The sequence below is a fragment of the Anolis sagrei genome, chromosome 9 (genome assembly GCF_037176765.1).
Source record: "Anolis sagrei isolate rAnoSag1 chromosome 9, rAnoSag1.mat, whole genome shotgun sequence".
In the NCBI taxonomy this organism is placed as follows: Eukaryota; Metazoa; Chordata; class Lepidosauria; order Squamata; family Dactyloidae; genus Anolis; species Anolis sagrei.
This window is the reverse complement of record NC_090029.1, coordinates 7191073-7209769: the sequence shown is the minus strand read 5'-3', so window position 1 is coordinate 7209769 and position 18697 is coordinate 7191073. Positions and strand designations below refer to the sequence as shown.

Below are 18697 nucleotides of genomic sequence, written 5' to 3'. Positions count from 1 at the left end.
GTTGGTACTGGCCTATAAAGCCCTAAACGGTTCCGGCCCAAGATACCTATCTGACCGCATCTCGGCCTATGAACCCACCCGGACTTTGAGATCTTCCGGCGAGGCCCTGCTCTCGGTCCCGCCGGCCTCTCAAGCGCGGTTGGCGGGAACGAGAATCATAGAATCATAGAATCATAGAATCAAAGAGTTGGAAGAGACCTCATGGGCCATCCAGTCCAACCCCCTGCCAAGAAGCAGGAATATTGCATTCAAATCACCCCTGACAAATGGCCATCCAGCCTCTGTTTAAAAGCTTCCAAAGAAGGAGCCTCCACCACACTCCGGGGCAGAGAGTTCCACTGCTGAACGGCTCTCACAGTCAGGAAGTTCTTCCTCATGTTCAGAGAGATAGGGCCTTCTCGGTGGTGGCTCCTCGGCTGTGGAACGCCCTTCCCGTAGATGTTAGGCTGGCACCATCTCTCATGACATTCCGTAGAAAGTTGAAGACCTGGATGTTTGTGCAGGCTTTTGAGTAATTCAATGCAATCTCTGGTAATTGAACATAGGAAAGGAACAATGGACGACGAATTTGGATCACGTTTGGATGAGGAGGCGATCCGGGGTGGGTTTTTTGTGATACTTGTGTATTGTTGTGGTTTATTGCTAGAAATGGAATTGTGTAGTTTAACTGTTATGATATATTGACTACTGTTGTTTTTACTGTCTCTGTTGTTTGCTTTCTGGAAACCGCTGTGAGTCGCCCTCGGGCTTGAGATACAGCGGTATATAAGAATAGTAAATAAAATAAATAAATAAATAAATTAGCATCAGGAGGAACAAACAGAGAATCAGGTTCAAGTTCAAACTCAGGCTGAACCCCAACACTTCCCCACGGATCACCTCCTACCAAACAGAGTTAACAGCACTGGTCTGGGTGGCCTGATTTATCTTCTAGCTCACTTGCTGTAACCCAACTTTATCACAGCGAGTGAGAAAATCTGTGCGCAGCCCTCGGCATGTGTCACTCCCGACCACATCCTCTGATGGATGGCGAAGTGGTGGGTGATAGACGCAACAGGGATGCTGGAATTTGCGGTCACTACTTGCCTTCCAAGCCCGGCCTCAATCCCCTCAAATCTCCACAGCAGTGTTATTCTTCGGCATAAATCTTTCGACAACGTTTAATCGTGTGTCATCTGCGACCACATCCAGCTGTTTCATACCCCAATAACCCACAGAAACGAAGCATAAAACTTTTTCCCCCTGAAATCATAGAATCATAGAATCAAAGAGTTGGAAGAGACCTCATGGGCCATCCAGTCCCACCCCCTGCCAAGAAGCAGGAATATTGCATTCAAATCACCCCTGACAGATGGCCATCCAGCCTCTGCTTAAAAGCTTCCAAAGAAGGAGCCTCCACCACACTCCGGGGCAGAGAGTTCCACTGCTGAACGGCTCTCACAGTCAGGAAGTTCTTCCTCATGTTCAGATGGAATCTCCTCTCTTGTAGTTTGAAGCCATTGTTCCGCGTCCTAGTCTCCAAGGAAGCAGAAAACAAGCTTGCTCCCTCCTCCCTGTGGCTTCCTCTCACATATTTATACATGGCTATCATATCTCCTCTCAGCCTTCTCTTCTTCAGGCTAAACATGCCCAGTTCCCTAAGCCGCTCCTCATAGGGCTTGTTCTCCAGACCCTTGATCATTTTAGTCGCCCTCCTCTGGACACATTCCAGCTTGTCAATATCTCTCTTGAATTGTGGTGCCCAGAATTGGACACAATATTCCAGGTGTGGTCTAACCAAAGCAGAATAGAGGGGTAGCATTACTTCCTTAGATCTAGACACTATGCTCCTATTGATGCAGGCCAAAATCCCATTGGCTTTTTTTGCCGCCACATCACATTGTTGGCTCATGTTTAACTTGTTGTCCACGAGGACTCCAAGATCTTTTTCACACGTACTGCTCTCGAGCCAGGCATTGTCCCCCATTCTGTATCTTTGCATTTCATTTTTTCTGCCAAAGTGGAGTATCTTGCATTTGTCCCTGTTGAACTTCATTTTGTTAGTTTTGGCCCATCTCTCTAATCTGTCAAGATCGTTTTGAATCCTGCTCCTGTCCTCTGGACTATTGGCTATCCCTCCCAATTTGGTGTCGTTTTATTTATCTATATAAATAAAAATGTAATGTTCGTTTGTGGGATTAACATAACTCAGAAACCACTGGACGAATTGCCACGACATTTGGACACTATACCCCTAACCGACCAACGAGTGACCATCACTCATAAACACCCCCCCCCCCAAAAAAAGACAGCAGAAAGGACTCAAAAACCCCAAAAGTTAAATGAAGATACATTTAAAAAGGCAAGGAGAGGGAGAATGAAGGAGAGAGACAGAGAGAGGAGGGGAGGAAGAATGAATGAAAGAAAGAAAGAAAGAAAGAAAGAAAGAAAGAGGGAGGGAGAGAGGGAGGGAGAGAGGGAAAGAAGGAAGGAAGGAGAGAAGGAAGCATGGAAGCAAAGAGCAAGGAAGGAAGGAAAGAGATAGAGAAAAAAGAAAGGAGAGAAAGAGGAATAAAAAGGGGGAAGGAAGGAAAGAGGTGGAGAAGGAAGAAAGAAGAAAAGGAAAGGAAAACAAGGGACGGAAAGAGGGAGGGAAGGAAAGAAGGAAAGAAAGGAGGAAGGATGGAAGGAAAAAGCAAAGGAAGAAAGGAAAGAGGTAGAGAAGGAAGGAAAGACAGAAAAGGGAAGGAAAAGAAAATGGGGAAAGGGAAGGAAAGAGGTAGAGAAGGAGGTAGAGAAGGAAGGAAGGAGAGAAGGAAAGAAGAAAGGGGAAGGAAGGAAAGAGGGAGCAAAGGAAGGAAGGAAAGAAGAGAGAAAGAGGGAGGGAAAGAAGGAAAGAGAGAAGGAAGGATGGAAGGAAAAAGTGAAGGAAGGAAGTAAAGAGGTAAAGAAGGAAGAAAGGAGAGAAAAAGGAAGGGGAAAAGGGGGAAAGGAAGGAAATAGGTAAAAAAGGAAGAAAGGAGAGGAAGAGGAAGAAAAAGAAAAAGGGGGAAGAAGGGAAGGAGGTAGAGAAGGAAGAAAGAAGAAAAGGAAAGGAAAACAAGGGATGGAAAGAGGGAGGGAAGGAAAGAAGGAAAGAAAGGAGGAAGGATGGAAGGAAAAAGCAAAGGAAGAAAGGAAAGAGGTAGAGAAGGAAGGAAAGACAGAAAAAGGAAGGAAAAGAAAATGGGGAAAGGGAAGGAAAGAGGTAGAGAAGGAGGTAGAGAAGGAAGGAAGGAGAGAAGGAAAGAAGAAAGGGGAAGGAAGGAAAGAGGGAGCAAAGGAAGGAGGGAAAGAAGAGAGAGAAAGAGGGAGGGAAAGAAGGAAAGAGAGAAGGAAGGATGGAAGGAAAAAGTGAAAGAAGAAAGTAAAGAGGTAAAGAAGGAAGAAAGGAGAGAAAAAGGAAGGGGAAAAGGAGGAAAGGAAGGAAATAGGTAAAAAAGGAAGAAAGGAGAGGAAGAGGAAGATAAAGAAAAAGGGGGAAGGAAGGAAGAAGAAAAGGAAAGGAAAACAAGGGATGGAAAGAGGGAGGGAAGGAGAGAGAGAAGGAAGGATGAAAGGGAGGAAAAAGCGGAGGAAAGGAAAGGTAGAGAAGGAAGAAAGGACAGAAAAGGGAAGGGAAAGAAAAAAGGGGAGAATGAAGGAAAAAGGTAGAGAAGGAAGAAAAAGAGAAGGAAAGAAGAAAAGGGAAGGAAGGAAATAGGTAGAGAAGGAAGATAGGAGAGGAAGAGGGAGAAAAAGAAAAGGGGGGAAGGAAGGGGAAGGAAGGAAAGAGGTAGAAAAGGAAGGAAGGTGAGAAGGAAAGAAGAAAAGGGAAGGAAGGAAGGAAGGAAGGAAGGAAGGGGAGCAAAGGAAGGAGGGAAGGAAAGAAGGAAAGAGAGGGAAGGATGGAAGGAAAAAGTGAAGGAAGAAAGGAGAGGGAGAGGAAGAAAAAGAAAAGGGGGAAGAAAGGAAAGAGGTAAAGAAGGAACGAAGGAGAGAAAGAAAGAAGGAAAGGGAAGGAAGGAAGGAAAGAGGGAGCAAAGGATGGAGGGAAAGAAGAAGAGAAAGAGGGAACGTTGACCACAGTAACACGGTGCAGGTACCGTGTGTGTGTGTGTGTGTGTGTATAAACAAATACTTTTGCCAAACATCTCATCTGCAACAATGAATGCCATCAGGAAAAGGGGAGAATATTTCAAAAACTTTTGAGTGGGGTGGGGGGAATACAGAAATCTAAATGAGAGGGACTGGTATGGAAAACAAGGTTTGAAGTACTATGAGTTCCACAAATGGAAAAAAAATGGGCTTTACACTATTATTGTGCATCCCAACAGACAAGAATGTCACTATCCCAGAGGATCCCTCTGTTCACTTTTCCTATACTGGACTTTATAAGTGGGGATTGAAAATAGTTGATGGGGCGATATATATTCAGCTCCACGCTTGCTCTCTTCGTAATCAGGATTCCATTCTCACTCAACGTAATCTTGTTAGGATACTTCATGCATGTAGTCCCCCGCGTAATTCTTCAGCGTCCATAAGCATATAAATGGGAATGAGAACTGACAAAGAACACCACCTTCAGTTGGCTAATTAACTTAATTGGCAGACTAATTTAACCGTCTGGGCAGCTGCCCCAAGAATACCTCCCCTCTAACAACCTCTATGGGTCATTCCAGAATATCTACCGATCAGCCTTACTTTAGTATTGTTGACTGCATTTAGATATACTCCTGCAGACAGAGAGATATCAGCTCAAAAGGCGGCTGTTGTTTTATCCTTCCTGTTGATTAATTCAGATTACAGCCAGAGTCCAACAGCTGAGCCCAGGGTTCAAATCCCTGCTTGGCCATGATAACCCAATGGGTGACCTTGGGTAAGTCAAGAGTCAGAAGAGAAGAAGGCAATAGTAAACCTCTTGTGAACAAATCTCACCAAGAACCTAAAGTCATAATCAGAGGCGGCCCTAGGTAATTTTCAACAGTAAGCAAACAGTATTTTGGCGCCTGCCCCCCCCCCCCCCCGCCCCCCAACCAATCACTGATCTATATTTTCTGTTCGTCATGGGAGTTCTGTGTGCCATATTTGGTTCAATTCCATCATTGGTGGAGTTGAGAATGCTCTTTGATTGTAGGTGAACTATACATCCCAGTAACTACAATTCGCATATGTCAAGGTCTATTTTCCCTCAAGAGTGCCTCAATAGCGCCCCTTGGCAAAATTAAGTATACTGCAAATGCTTACTTTGCGTAATGGTTGAGCCACCCCTGGTCATAATGGGTTGAAAACGACTGGAAACACAAAACAACAAGAATCCCATTTTCTTTTCATGGTTGGACCTCAAGTAGATCAATGGCATTTCCTTCTCTGGGATTGGACTGGAAGAGATCTATTTATTTATTTATTTCCAGCACTTATACCCCGCCCTTCTCACCCCCGAGGGGGGACTCAGGGCGGCTTACACAACTAGGCACCATTCGGCGCCCATACAATTACAGTTATACAAATGACAATCATAATAAACAATTAAAACAGTTATCATGGTTAAAACAACGATGCAAATTAACAATCAGTAACACAGCATATAGAACAATTCACGTGTTCAGCATTCGTCTTTCCGGGTTCCAGATTCCAATCCATTATACCTTTCCTAGATGGTATCCATTCTTCACCTGCTCATTGACCAAACGCTTGGTCCCACAACCATGTTTTGAGTTTTCTCCTAAAGGAGAGAAGTGAGGTTGCAGTTCTGATTTCCCCGGGGAGCGAGTTCCACAGGCAGGGGGTCGCCACCGAGAAGGCCCTGCTCCTCGTCCCCGCCAGCCTCACTTGTGACACTGGCGGGGTCGAGAGCAGCCCCCCCCCCCCCGGCCGATCTTAAACTCCAGGGTGGGACGTAAAGGGAGATCCGTTCGGACAGATACACTGGGCCAGAGCCGTGTAGGGTTTTGTAGGTCAAAACCAGCACTTTGAATTGTGCTCGGAAGCCAGTGGAGCTGACACAACAGGGGGGTGGTATGCTCCCTGTATGCAGCTCCGGTGAGCAATCTGGCTGCCTCTCACTGAACTAGTTGAAGTTTCCGAGCAGTCTTCAAAGGCAACCCCACGTAGAGTGCGTTGCAGTAATCTAGTCGGGATGTAACAAGAGCGTGGACCACCGTGGCCAGATCCGACTTCCCAAGGTGCGGGCACAGCTGGTCCAATCCCAGTTAGCCAAGCAGGAAGACACCATCCAACACCTCCCTAGATATGACCATCCCACCTCTCCAAAAAAAGGAGACGCAACAAGATGCCCAGGAAGCATATTATTCCACTCTTCAATGCCTCTTCATGGTTGGACCTCAAGCAGATCAATGGCATTCCCTTCTCTGAGAAGTCACAGAGCTGGAAGAGACCTCAAGGGCCACCCAGTCCAATCTCAGTTTGCCATGCTGGAAGACACCATCCAAACCCTCCCTAAAAATGACTATCTCTCCTCTCCAAAAAAGGAGACGCAACTAGATGCCCAGGAAGCATATTTTTAGCGAGGGAGAGATACTATTTCCTCTTTAAAAACCTCTTTGCTACCTTATACTGATTCAGTTTCTTCTTTTATATTGGCTGGGACTTTCTGTGTGCTGTTGAACCTTTGCACTTGATATCACAGGCAATGAAACACTCTTGTGTATAACGAAGTAACACAGTTTATTTATAACTTCTGGCTCCAACGCTTGTGGTTACATTTGTGTTTTGTTGCAATCTTGAGGCTTACAGTCATTTACTTGGTTAACTTTTCTGAATAAACTATCCATGTTTCACATTCACAAACATGTTACTTGCTTTACACACTCTTGGCTGAATTATATTTTGAACTAAGGCAACACTAGCCTTCTTTATGTTCCTTAAAACTCAAGCTCTATTTAACTAACTGCTATCTCAGATTGCCATGCAGGAAGACACATCCAAACTTTGTGCATCTCAAGAGCTGCGTGGGCTCAAAGGAATGATGTGGCAAAAAAAGGAAAGGAGAGAAAAGAAAGGAGGAAAAGATGACATGTTGTTGAAGGCTTTCATGACCAGAATTGCTAGGTTGCTGTGAGTTTTCCAGGCTGTATGGCCATGTTCAAGAAGCATTCTCTCTTGATGTTTCACCCACATCTGTGGCAGGCATCCTCAGAGGTTGTGAGGCTTCTCCAAAATCTTACAACCTCTGAAGATGCCTGTCATAGATGTGGGTGAAATGTCAGGAGAGAATGCTTCATGAACATAGTCATACAGCGTAGAAAACTCGCAACAACCTAAAGGAAAGGATGTTTGCTACGGATGCCAATAATCATTTTTTTAAAATAAACCCAACATATTTCAAAAAACATTGTGAGGGGGAGTATGTAAACACTAGGCCACAATTTCACAAGAATTTCCTCGCCTTTAATTAATTTTTTTTACAAGGCTTGAAAGCCCTGTGTATGGCTCATTAGCCTCCCCGGCCACAGCATACCCAAAGTATTTCCAAATGGATCAGAGGAAGACAACAAATATAATCTAAGGCAGTGTTTCTCAACCAGAGGGTCTGGACCTTTGGAGGGGGGTCACAAAGGGGTGTCAGAGAGGTTCCAAAGACTATCAGAAAACACAGTATTTTCTGTTGGTCATGGGGGTTCTGTGTGAGAAGTTTGGTCCAATTCTATCCATGGTGGGTTTCAGAATGCTCTTTGATTGTAAGTGAACTATAAATCACAGCAACTACAACTCCCAAATATCAAGGCCTATTTTCCCCAAACTCCACCAGTTTTCACATTTGAGCATATTGAGTATTCGTGCCAAGTTTTGTCCAGATCCATCATTGTTTGAGTCCACAGTGCTCTCTGGAGGTAGGTGAACTACAAGTCCCCAACTCAAGGTCAATGGCCACCAAACCCTTCCAGTATTTTCAATTTGTCATGGGAGTTCTGTGTGCCAAGTTTGGTTAAATTCCATCATTGGTGGAGTTCAGAATGCTCTTTGATTGTAGCTGAACTATAAATCCCAGGAACTACAACTCCCAAAAGACTATCAGAAAACACAGTATTTTCAGTTGGTCATTGGGGCTCTGTGTGAGAAATTTGGCCCAATTCCATCCTTGGTGGAGTTCAGAATGCTCTTTGATTGTAGGTGAACTATAAATCCCAGCAACTACAACTCCCAAAATGTCAAGTTCTATTTTTCCTAAAATCCACCAGTATTCACATTTGAGCATATTGAGGATTTGTGCCAATTTAGTCCACATCCATCACTGTCTGAGTCCACAATGCTCTGGGGATGTAGGTGAACTACAACTCCAAAACTCAAGGTTAATGCCCACCAAACCCTCCCAGTATTTTCTGTGTGCCAGGTTTGGTTCAATTCCATCATTGGTGGAGTTCGGAATGCTCTTTGATTGTGGGTGAACTATAAATCCCAGCAACTACAACTTCCAAATGACAAAATCAACCCCACAATTATTCAAATGTGGGCGTATCGGGTGTTTTTGCCAAATTTGGTCCAGTGAATGAAAATACATCCTGCATGTCAGATGTTTACATTACAATTCATAACAGTTCCAATAATAATAATAATAATAATAATAATAACAACAACAACAACAACAACAACAACAACACTTTATTTATATTCCGCCCTCTCACCCTGAAGGGGACTCAGGGTGGATGACAGTGCACATACAAATTAATTTTGGTAATTTTTCATAACCAAAATTACAGTTATGAAGTAGCAACAAAAATAATGTTATGGTTGGGGGGTCATCACAACCTGAGGAACTGTATTAAGGGGCCACGGCATTACGAAGGTTGAGAACCACTGATCTAAACAATGTGATGTGGCGGCAAAAAAAGCCAATGGGATTTTGGCCTGCATCAATAGGAGCCTAGTGTTTAGATCTAGGGAAGTCATGCTCCCCATGCTCTATTCGGCTTTGGTGAGACCACATCTGGAATATTGTGTCCAATTTCTGGGCACCACAATTCAAGAGAGATATTGGCAAGCTGGAATGTGTCCAGAGGAGGGCGACTCAAATGATCAAGGGTCTGGAGAACAAGCCCTATGAGGAGCGGCTTAAGGAGCTGGGCATGTTTAGCCTGAAGAAGAGAAGGCTGAGAGGAGATATGATAGCCATGTATAAATATGTGAGAGGAAGCCACAGGGAGGAGGGAGCAAGCTTGTTTTCTGCTTCCTTGGAGACTAGGACGCAATGGAACAATGGCTTCAAACTACAAGAGAGGAGATTCCATCTGAACATGAGCAAGAACTTCCTAACTGTGGGAGCCGTTCAGCAGTGGAACTCTCTGCCCCGGAGTGTGGTGGAGGCTCCTTCTTTGGAAGCTTTTAAACAGAGGCTGGATGGCCATCTGTCAGGGGTGATTTGAATGCAATGTTCCTGTTTCTTGGCAGGGGGTTGGACTGGATGGCCCATGAGGTCTCTTCCAACTCTTTGATTCTAGGATTCTATATTTCTAGGTAAAGGATGTGATCCCACTGCTTTCACTGGCTAAATTGGGAGAACTGGCAAGCAAACACTCCGTTGCCATTCTGGTTTTGAGCTTAATGTGTTTTCTCAAGACCACATGTGCGCTTGGCAAGGGCAGAAATACTTTCCATATGAGCTGCCACAGACTGTAGCCAGCGCCAGGTGAGCCTTGGGGAAGGACAACTAGCGGTTGCGCGAATCAAATGGAGTCCCTCCTCCGCAGGTCTTTCAGAAGGTCACTCTCATCTGCTTCGACATCCAGCAGAGAGCTCTTTTGGGGGTTCCTTTCTCATCCTGAATGGAAAACAATTGGCAAAACGGCATGCCTTTTGCTACCATGCATCAGAACACACAACCACTCCTGTTGTGCATTAGTGAGCACAAAAAGGTGCTCCTTGCAATTGCATCTCTTGCTCCGACATCATCCAGGTTTTCCAAAGTCATGAAATATTTCCAACAGACGTAGTTGTCCATTTCATGAGTGGCAGGCCCGTAGCCAGGATTTCGTTTCGGGGGGGGCTGAATTTTTTTTCAGGGGGGATTTCGGGGGGGGCTGAGTTTCGGGGGGGGGGCTGAGTCTGAGTGAAAGAGGGGCTAACCTAGTAAACCTTTTGTATCATTACCCCAATACCCTCATGCATATGGGATATATTGAGTATGGTGATCAGATCATGATATGAATAAACATAACAGTTTAAATAATGCACCATTAAGGCCTTTTCGCGAACCACCATGAAAATTTCGGGGGGGGCTGAAGCCCCCCGAGCCCCCCCCCCCCCTGGCTACATGCCTGATGAGTGGGGGATCATTTCCACCTAGACACAGACTCTATGTGACATGCCATTGATCATGGAAAATCTAATGCTGATGGATTCCGTAGCAGATTTCCCCAACCATCACTCAATGAGGAAAGATCATGCATTGCAAGACAAAAGATCCCACGTTCAGTTCCTGTCTGGTGAGCCGCATAGGGAAGACACTGGATGGACCCAAGTCTACATCAGTGGTGTCCAACCTTTGTTCTTCCCAATGTTTGGTACTTCAACTTCAAGAACTTCAACTCTAAGAACTTCAACTCTATGAACTTAAACCCGAAGAACTTCAACTTCAAGAACTTCAACTCCAAGAACTTTAACTCTAAGAACTTCAACTCTAAGAACTTCAACTCTATGAACTTCAACTCTATGAACTTCAACTCCAAGAACTTCAACTTCAAGAACTTCAACTTCAAGAACTTCAACTCTAAGAACTTCAACTCTAAGAACTTCAACTCTATGAACTTCAACTCGAAGAACTTCAACTTCAAGAACTTCAACTTCAAGAACTTCCTTCCCACCATCAGAGGGGGCTTCTGGGAGGAAGAAGCCTCCCCTAAGGCAGGAATGGCGGTGGGGGACGCCCTGCACTGCAACTTCTTTGGCTCCAAGAACTTCAACTCCAAGAACTTCAACTCCAAGAACTTCAACTTCAAGAACTTCAACTCCAAGAACTTCAACTCCAAGAACTTCAACTCCAAGAACTTCAACTCTAAGAACTTCAACTCCAAGAACATCAACTCCAAGAACTTCAACTCCAAGAACTTCAACTCCAAGAACTTCAACTCCAAGAACTTCAACTCCAAGAACATCAACTCCAAGAACATCAACTCTAAGAACTTCAACTCCAAGAACATCAACTCCAAGAACATCAACTCTAAGAACTTCAACTCCAAGAACTTCAACTCCAAGAACTTCAACTCCAAGAACTTCAACTCCAAGAACTTCAACTCCAAGAACTTCAACTCCAAGAACTTCAACTCCAAGAACTTCAACTCCAAGAACTTCAACTCCAAGAACTTCAACTCCAAGAACTTCAAGAACTTCAACTTCAATGATCACTTTCAAGGTGCTGGTACTAACCTTTAAGGCCTTATATGTTCTGGGGCCGGCGTAACTAAGGGCCCGCTTATCCCCCTACCAACCCCAGGGATTACTCCGGTCTGAAGACCAACAACTACAACTCCCAAATGTCAAGGTCTATTTTCCCCAAAACTACACCAGTATTCACATTTGGGCATGTTGAGTAGTCGTGCCAAGTTTTTTCCAGTTCCATCATTGTTTGAGTCCACAGAGCTCTCTGGATGTTGGTGAACTACAACTCCAAAACTCAAGGTCAATGCTCACCAAACCCTTCTAGTGTTTTCTATTGGTTGTGAGAGTTCTGTGTGCCAAGTTTGATTCAATTCCATTGCTGGTGGAGTTCAGAATGCTCTTTGATTGTAGGCAAACTATAAATCCCAGCAACTACAACTCCCAAATGTCAAGGTCTATTTTCCCTAAACTACACCAGTATTTACATTTGGGCATATTGAGTAGTCATGCCAAGCTTTTTCCAGTTCCATCATTGTTTGAGTCCACGGAGCTCTCTGGATGTAGGTGAACTACAACTCCAAAACTCAAGGTCAATGCTCACCCAACCCTTCTAGTGTTTTCTGTTGGTTGTGAGAGTTCTGTGTGCCAATTGTGGTTCAATTCCATTGCTGGTGTAGTTCAGAATGCTCTTTGATTGCAGGAAAACTATAAATCCCAGCAAGTACAACTCCCAAATATCAAGGTCTATTTTCCCCAAACTACACCAGTATTCACATTTGGGCATATTGAGTAGTCGTGCCAAGTTTTTTCCAGTTCTATCATTGTTTGAGTCCACAGAGCTCTCTGGATGTAGGTGAACTACAACTCCAAAACTCAAGGTCAATGCTCACCCAACCCTTCTAGTGTTTTCTGTTGGTTGTGAGAGTTCTGTGTGCCAATTGTGGTTCAATTCCATTGCTGGTGTAGTTCAGAATACTCTTTGATTGTAGGCAAACTATAAATCCCAGCAACTACAACTCCCAAATATCAAGGTCTATTTTCCCCAAACTACACCAGTATTCACATTTGGGCATATTGAGTAGTCGTGCCACGTTTTTTCCAGTTCCATCATTGTTTGAGTCCACAGAGCTCTCTGGATGTAGGTGAACTACAACTAAAAAACTCAAGAATCCTCAAGGATAGAATTCTCAAGTCCAGGTTATTTAAAGGACCGAGTTCTCCTGTAAGAAGCTGTCCATATTTTGAGAACTTCTGAGGTTGGTATTGCTTCATCATCATTCCAGATGAAGCCGGTAGGAACTTTAGGAGGGTCGTCCCCAGGAGGAGGGACCCTGAGACCCCACCAAAGAGGGATCGCTACTTTGGTGAGCCCACCAAACCCTTCTAGTGACCAGGGGAGCATTCGCACAGTTAAGACTCGTGCGCCAACTGCGACCGTACCTTGGGAAGTCTGACTTGGCCACGGTAGTCCACGCTCTGGTTACATCCCGCCTTGACTACTGCAACGCTCTCTACGTGGGGTTGCCTCTGAAGACGGCCCGGAAGCTCCAACTAGTCCAACGGGCGGCAGCCATGGTATTAACAGGAGCAGGGCGCAGGGAGCATACAACTCCTCTGCTGCACCAGCTCCACTGGCTACCGATTAGCTACCGGGCCCAATTCAAAGTGCTGGCTTTGGCCTTTAAAGCCCTAAACGGTTCTGGCCCTACATATCTATCCGAACGTATCTCGGCCTATCAGCCCACCAGGACCCTAAGATCTTCGGGAGAGGCCCTTCTCTCCATCCCGCCTGCTTCACAGGTGCGGCTCGCGGGAACGAGAGACAGAGCCTTTTCTGTGGTGGCCCCACGGCTTTGGAATGCCCTCCCTATAGAGATAAGATCAGCCACTTCGCTGATGGCATTTCAGAAAAAACTGAAAACATGGATGTTTGAGCAAGCATTCGGCTAATCCGATGTGATGAAGTTTTTGGACCACGGACTGGCAATCACAGACAACGAAATTGGATTATGATTTTAACTAAGAGATGCATCGGTCTGTATTGGTGGCCCAATACTGTGTACTGTATATGTATGTGTTTTATATTTTATATTGTTGTTTTTAAATGTTGTAAACCGCAATGAGTCGCCGTTTTAGGCTGAGATATTAGCGGTATACAAGTGTACCAAATAAATAAATAAATAAATAGTGTTTTCTGTTCGTCGTGGCAATTCCGTGTGCCAAATTTGATTCAATTCCATTGCTGGTGGAGTTCAGAATGCTCTTTGATTGTAAGTGATCTATAAATCCCAGCAACTACAACTTCCAAATGACTAAATCAACACCCTCCCCCCAGAGGTGGCCCTAGGTAATTTTCAACGATAAGCAAACAGTATTTTGGTGCCCCCCCCCCCCAACCAATCACTGATATATATTTTCTGTTCATCATGGAAGTTATTATTATTATTATTTCCGTCACTTTTACCCCGCCCTTCTCACCCCCAAAGGGGGACTCAGGGCGGCTTACAGAGAAAGGCACAATTCGATGCCTTGTCACATATACATACATATATAAAACAATTAAGCAATTACAAATTAAAAATTAAATCATCAATACACAACAACACCATAAACACAGTAGTAGGCTAATCCTGAGCTCAGCGTTCGGAGTTCCGTAAATCCATTCCGTCTTGTCCAGTTCCAGCTCGTCATCAAGTCTTTCTTTAGCTGCCAGAATGTCCAAATGCCTGGTCCCACATCCAGGTCTTCAACCTCTTCCTAAATGAAAGAAGGGACGTTGCCGATCTAATCTCCCTGGGGAGTGAGTTCCACAGGCGGGGGGCCACCACCGAGAAGGCCCTGCTCCTCGTCCCCGCCAATCTCACTTGTGATAGAGGCGGGGTCGAGAGCAGGGCCTCCCCAGAGGATCTTAGGTTCCGAGGTGGGACGTAGAGGGAGATCCGTTCGGATAGATACACTGGGCCGGAACCGTTTAGGGTTTTGTAGGTCGAAACCAGCACTTTGAATTGTGCTCGGAATTGGATCGGCAGCCAGTGGTGCTGGCGCAACAGGGGGGTGGTGTGCTCCCTGTATGTCGCTCCAGTGAGCAATCTGGCTGCCTCTCGCTGGACCAGTTGGAGTTTCCGAGCAGTCTTCAAAGGCAACCCCACGTAGAGTGCGTTGCAGTAATCCAATCGGGATGTAACAAGAGCGTGGACCACCGTGGCCAAGTCCGACTTCCCAACGTACGGGCGCAGCTGGCGCACAAGTTTTAGTTGTGCAAAAGCTCTCCCGGCCACCGCCGAGACCTGGGGTTCCAGGCTCAGCGATGAGTCCAGGATCACTCCCAAGCTGCGAACCTGCGTCTTCAGGGGGAGTGGAACCCCGTCTAACACAGGCTGTAACCCTATACCCTGTTCGGCCTTACGACTGACCAGTAGGACCTCTGTCTTGTCTGGATTCAATTTCAATTTGTTAGTTCTCATCCAGTCCGACACAGCAGCCAAGCACCGGTTCAAGTTCTGTGTGCCATATTTGGTTCAATTCCATCATTGGTGGAGTTCAGAATGCTCTTTGATTTTAGGTGAACGATACATCCCAGTAACTACAACTCGCATATGTCAAGGTCTATTTTCCCCCCAAGAGCACCTCAAGAGCGCCCCTAGGCAAAATCAACTGTACTGCAAATGCTTACTGCCCCCCCCCCCCCCCCAAAACACACAACCCCAATATGGGGTATTTGTGCCAAGTTTGGTCCAGGGAATGAAAATACATCCTGCATATCAGATATTAGCATTACAATTCGTAACAGTAGCAAAATTATGGTTATGAAGTAGCAACGAAAATAATGTTATGGTTGGGGGTCACCACAACATGTGGGACGCAGCATTAGGAGGGGCTGTCTTTGTGGGATTGGGGGCGGGGGCTCTATAAACCTTGTGGAAACGAATAACAGGAGGTAAACCTTTTCCAAGTAGCCATTCTGCATGCCAGAAAACCTTTGTCTGGTGATAGTTTACAAGCGGAGAGAAAAATGCATGTTACAGTTGGTTAGGACAGGGTTATAACAGAAAAGAAGAAACTGCTGGCACTGTTTATGGCAATCATTAGGGCAATTCCGTTGTTTTGCATGATTGCCAGCCACCTCAAAATGGATCTCTGAAATTGTGTTTGTTTAAAGAGGGAGCATTCACGATGCACAGTGTGGACAACATAGATAAATGCAGAGGATTTGCGGATTTCAAGCAACACATTCAGTTCTCAAACAGCAGCATCCCTCGAACGGATCAAGCATCCAACTTCAGAGGATTCTTTTAGTCTGAATGGAACCTAATAAATTCTAAATACAGCTACTGTCTGACATTTCGGATACTGGCGAGTGAGTTCAGCATGATTCCAAACATGTGGAAGTTTCCCAAACCAGACAACAACAAATCCTAGTAACCAAGAACTCCAAGCACACACATTTTCCTGACAAAGTTCCCCAAGTACGCAATGCAACAACGGGGCCAACAATTACCTTTTCGAAATCGCCTCCCAATTCAACATGCACGTCAGAAAGGTTCAATGTTGCCGAAAGCACAACACAACTCTTCACCCAACACTTCCGATGGGATGACATTCCTAACACCAATTCTCTATTGCCACTACCCTTAGCCATATTTTTTGAGAAGTAATGGAACTTCTCAAAAATGCAGAACTTCTCCTCCCGACCATATATATTTTTGAGAAGTGATGGATCTTCTCAAAATGCAGAACTTCTCCTCCTAACCATATATTTTTTTAGAAGTGATGGAACTTCTCAAAAATGGACAACTTCTCCTCCTGACCATATATTTCTGAGAAGTGGTGGATCTTCTCAAAATGCAGAACTTCTCCCCCCAACCATATATTATTGAGAAGTGATGGATCTTCTCAAAATACAGAACTTCTCCTCCTGACCATATATTTTTGAGAAGTGATGGATCTTCTCAAAATGCAGAACTTCCCCTCCTGACCATATATTTTTGAGAAGTGATGGAACTTCTCAAAAATGCAGAACTTCTCCTCCCAACCATATATTTTTGAGGTGAATCTTCTCAAAATGCAGAACTTCTCCTCCTGACCATATATTTTTGAGAAGTGGTGAATCTTCTCAAAAATGCAGAACTTCTCCTCCCAACCATATATTTTTGAGGTGAATCTTCTCAAAATGCAGAACTTCTCCTCCTGACCATATAGTTTTGAGAAGTGATGGATCTTCTCAAAATGCAGAACTTCTCCTCCTGACCATATATTTTTGAGAAGTGGTGAATCTTCTCAAAATGCAGAACTTCCCCTCCTGACCATATATTTTTGAGAAGTGATGGAACTTCTCAATAATGCAGAACTTCTCCTTCCAACCATATATTTTTGAGAAGTGGTGGAACTTCTCAATAATGCAGAACTTCTCCTAACCATATATTTTTGAGGTGAATCTTCTCAAAATGCAGAACTTCTCCTCCTGACCACATATTTTTGAGAAGTGGTGAATCTTCTCAAAAATGCAGAACTTCTCCTCCTGACCATATATTTTTTGAGAAGTGATGAAACTTCTCAAAAATGCAGAACTTCGCCTGACCATATATTTTTGAGAAGTGGTGAATCTTCTCAAAATGCAGAACTTCTCCTCCCGACCATATATTTTTGAGAAGTGATGGATCTTCTCAAAATGCAGAACTTCCCCTCCTGACCACATATTTTTGAGAAGTGATGGATCTTCTCAAAATGCAGAACTTCTCCTCCCGACCGTATATTTTTGAGAAGTGATGGATCTTCTCAAAAATGCAGAACTTCTCCTCCCAACCATATATTTTTGAGGTGAATCTTCTCAAAATGCAGAACTTCTCCTCCTGACCATATATTTTTGAGAAGTGGTGAATCTTCTCAAAAATGCAGAACTTCTCCTTCCAAACATATTTTTTGAGAAGTGATGGAACTTCTCAAAAATGCAAAACTTCTCTTCCTGACCATATATTTTTGAGAAGTGATGGATCTTCTCAATAATGAAGAACTTCTCCTCCCGACCATATATTTTTGAGAAGTGACTGATCTTCTCAAAATGCAGAACTTCTCCTACCAAACATTTCCTTGACTGTTAGAAGTGGACAAGGACTACAGAGATGGATCCAGACCGAGTCTCATGCTTGGCTTACCTGGTCCTCAGGTTGGGCTACGGCTGGGGATTCCAAGTAGAGCACCACCAATAACAGGTAGCTGGCCAACATGATCACCCAATTCGACCCGGCTGCCCTAGAGGTGGAACTCCTGGGCCAAGTGCTAACAGCTAACAGATGCGCCGATGTGATGTATCCGAAGTATCCCAGTCCTTTCGGGCTGCTGCTGCTGTTCAGAGCATGTGTGTGAGCGAGAGTGTGTGTTTCCTTCTCCTGTGTGTGTTAATGACCAGGCTCAGCCCCTCGGCTGCTCTGAAGACAACTGGTAAGCCGATCTTTCCCCGTAATGACTTCTCCCTGTGTGGGGAGAGGAGGAGGGGGGCACATGACAGCAATGAGCTTGGGGGGAAAGGTAGTTCTCCCTCTCTATGCCTTGTGTGCGCATATGTGTGTGCCGTCGTCGCTATTAAGTAAAGAAGGGGAGGGACCAGAAAATGGGCACTGACAAGTCTGGCATCTGCTCTGATTTATGAAACTTTAAGAAGCTATGGCAACTTTCTCTCCCTCCCTCCCTCCCTCCTTCCCCCGTCTCCTATGCAAGGAATCTGGCCAATGCCTTATTAACTTAGGCAGGCATGACTGGAGAATTGGAGGCCGAAGGTGCCTCTCGAGGCAATTAAACAGCCTGAGCTTGGAAAGCTCCAGCTCCCGCTTTTCTGACTTAGTTTCCTGAAAGATACAAAGAGCAATACAGCAATACTAGCCATCCCCTGCCACGCGTTGCTGTGGCTCAGTCTGGTAATCTGGAAAATAAAGTAAAGAGAAAGTGTTGGTTTCTAATATATGTGATTCCTTTATGCTTGTGGGTAAACAGTAATTCTTCTTTGTCAGTGTTGATGTGGAGATTGTGTATTGTCGAAGGCTTTCATGGCCGGAATGACTGGGTTGTTGTAGGTTTTTTTGGGCTATATGGCCATGTTCTAGAGCAGTGGTTCTCAAACTTTCTAATGCCATGACCAGAGGCGGCCCTAGGTAATTTTCAAAGGTAAGCAAACAGTATTTTGCCCCCCCCCCCAACCAATCATTGATATATATTTTCTGTTCGTTGTGGGAGTTCTGTGTGCCATATTTGGTTCAATTCCATCATTGGTGGAGTTCAGAATGCTCTTTGATTGTAGGTGAACTATACATCCCAGTAACTACACTTGCCGCACTTGCTCCCTTGCCTGGCCCGCTTTGGGTCTGGAGGCATG

At 44.8% G+C, this 18697-nt stretch overlaps 1 protein-coding gene across 2 annotated transcripts in view; it reads right to left on the bottom strand.

Annotated features, from left to right (window-relative positions):
- THSD4 (thrombospondin type 1 domain containing 4) overlaps nucleotides 1-18697 on the bottom strand; it is a 642834-nt gene that overhangs the window by 235858 nt on the left and 388279 nt on the right. The window contains exon 1 of one of the 2 annotated variants that reach the window (XM_067471249.1): nucleotides 17484-17968. The exons of the other annotated variant lie outside the window; for it this stretch is intronic. Within the exon in view, the coding sequence (XP_067327350.1) occupies nucleotides 17484-17555 (72 nt within the window). The 5' untranslated portion in view covers nucleotides 17556-17968. Of the gene's footprint in view, nucleotides 1-17483; nucleotides 17969-18697 lie in introns of those variants that run through there. 2 annotated transcript variants of the gene reach the window in all.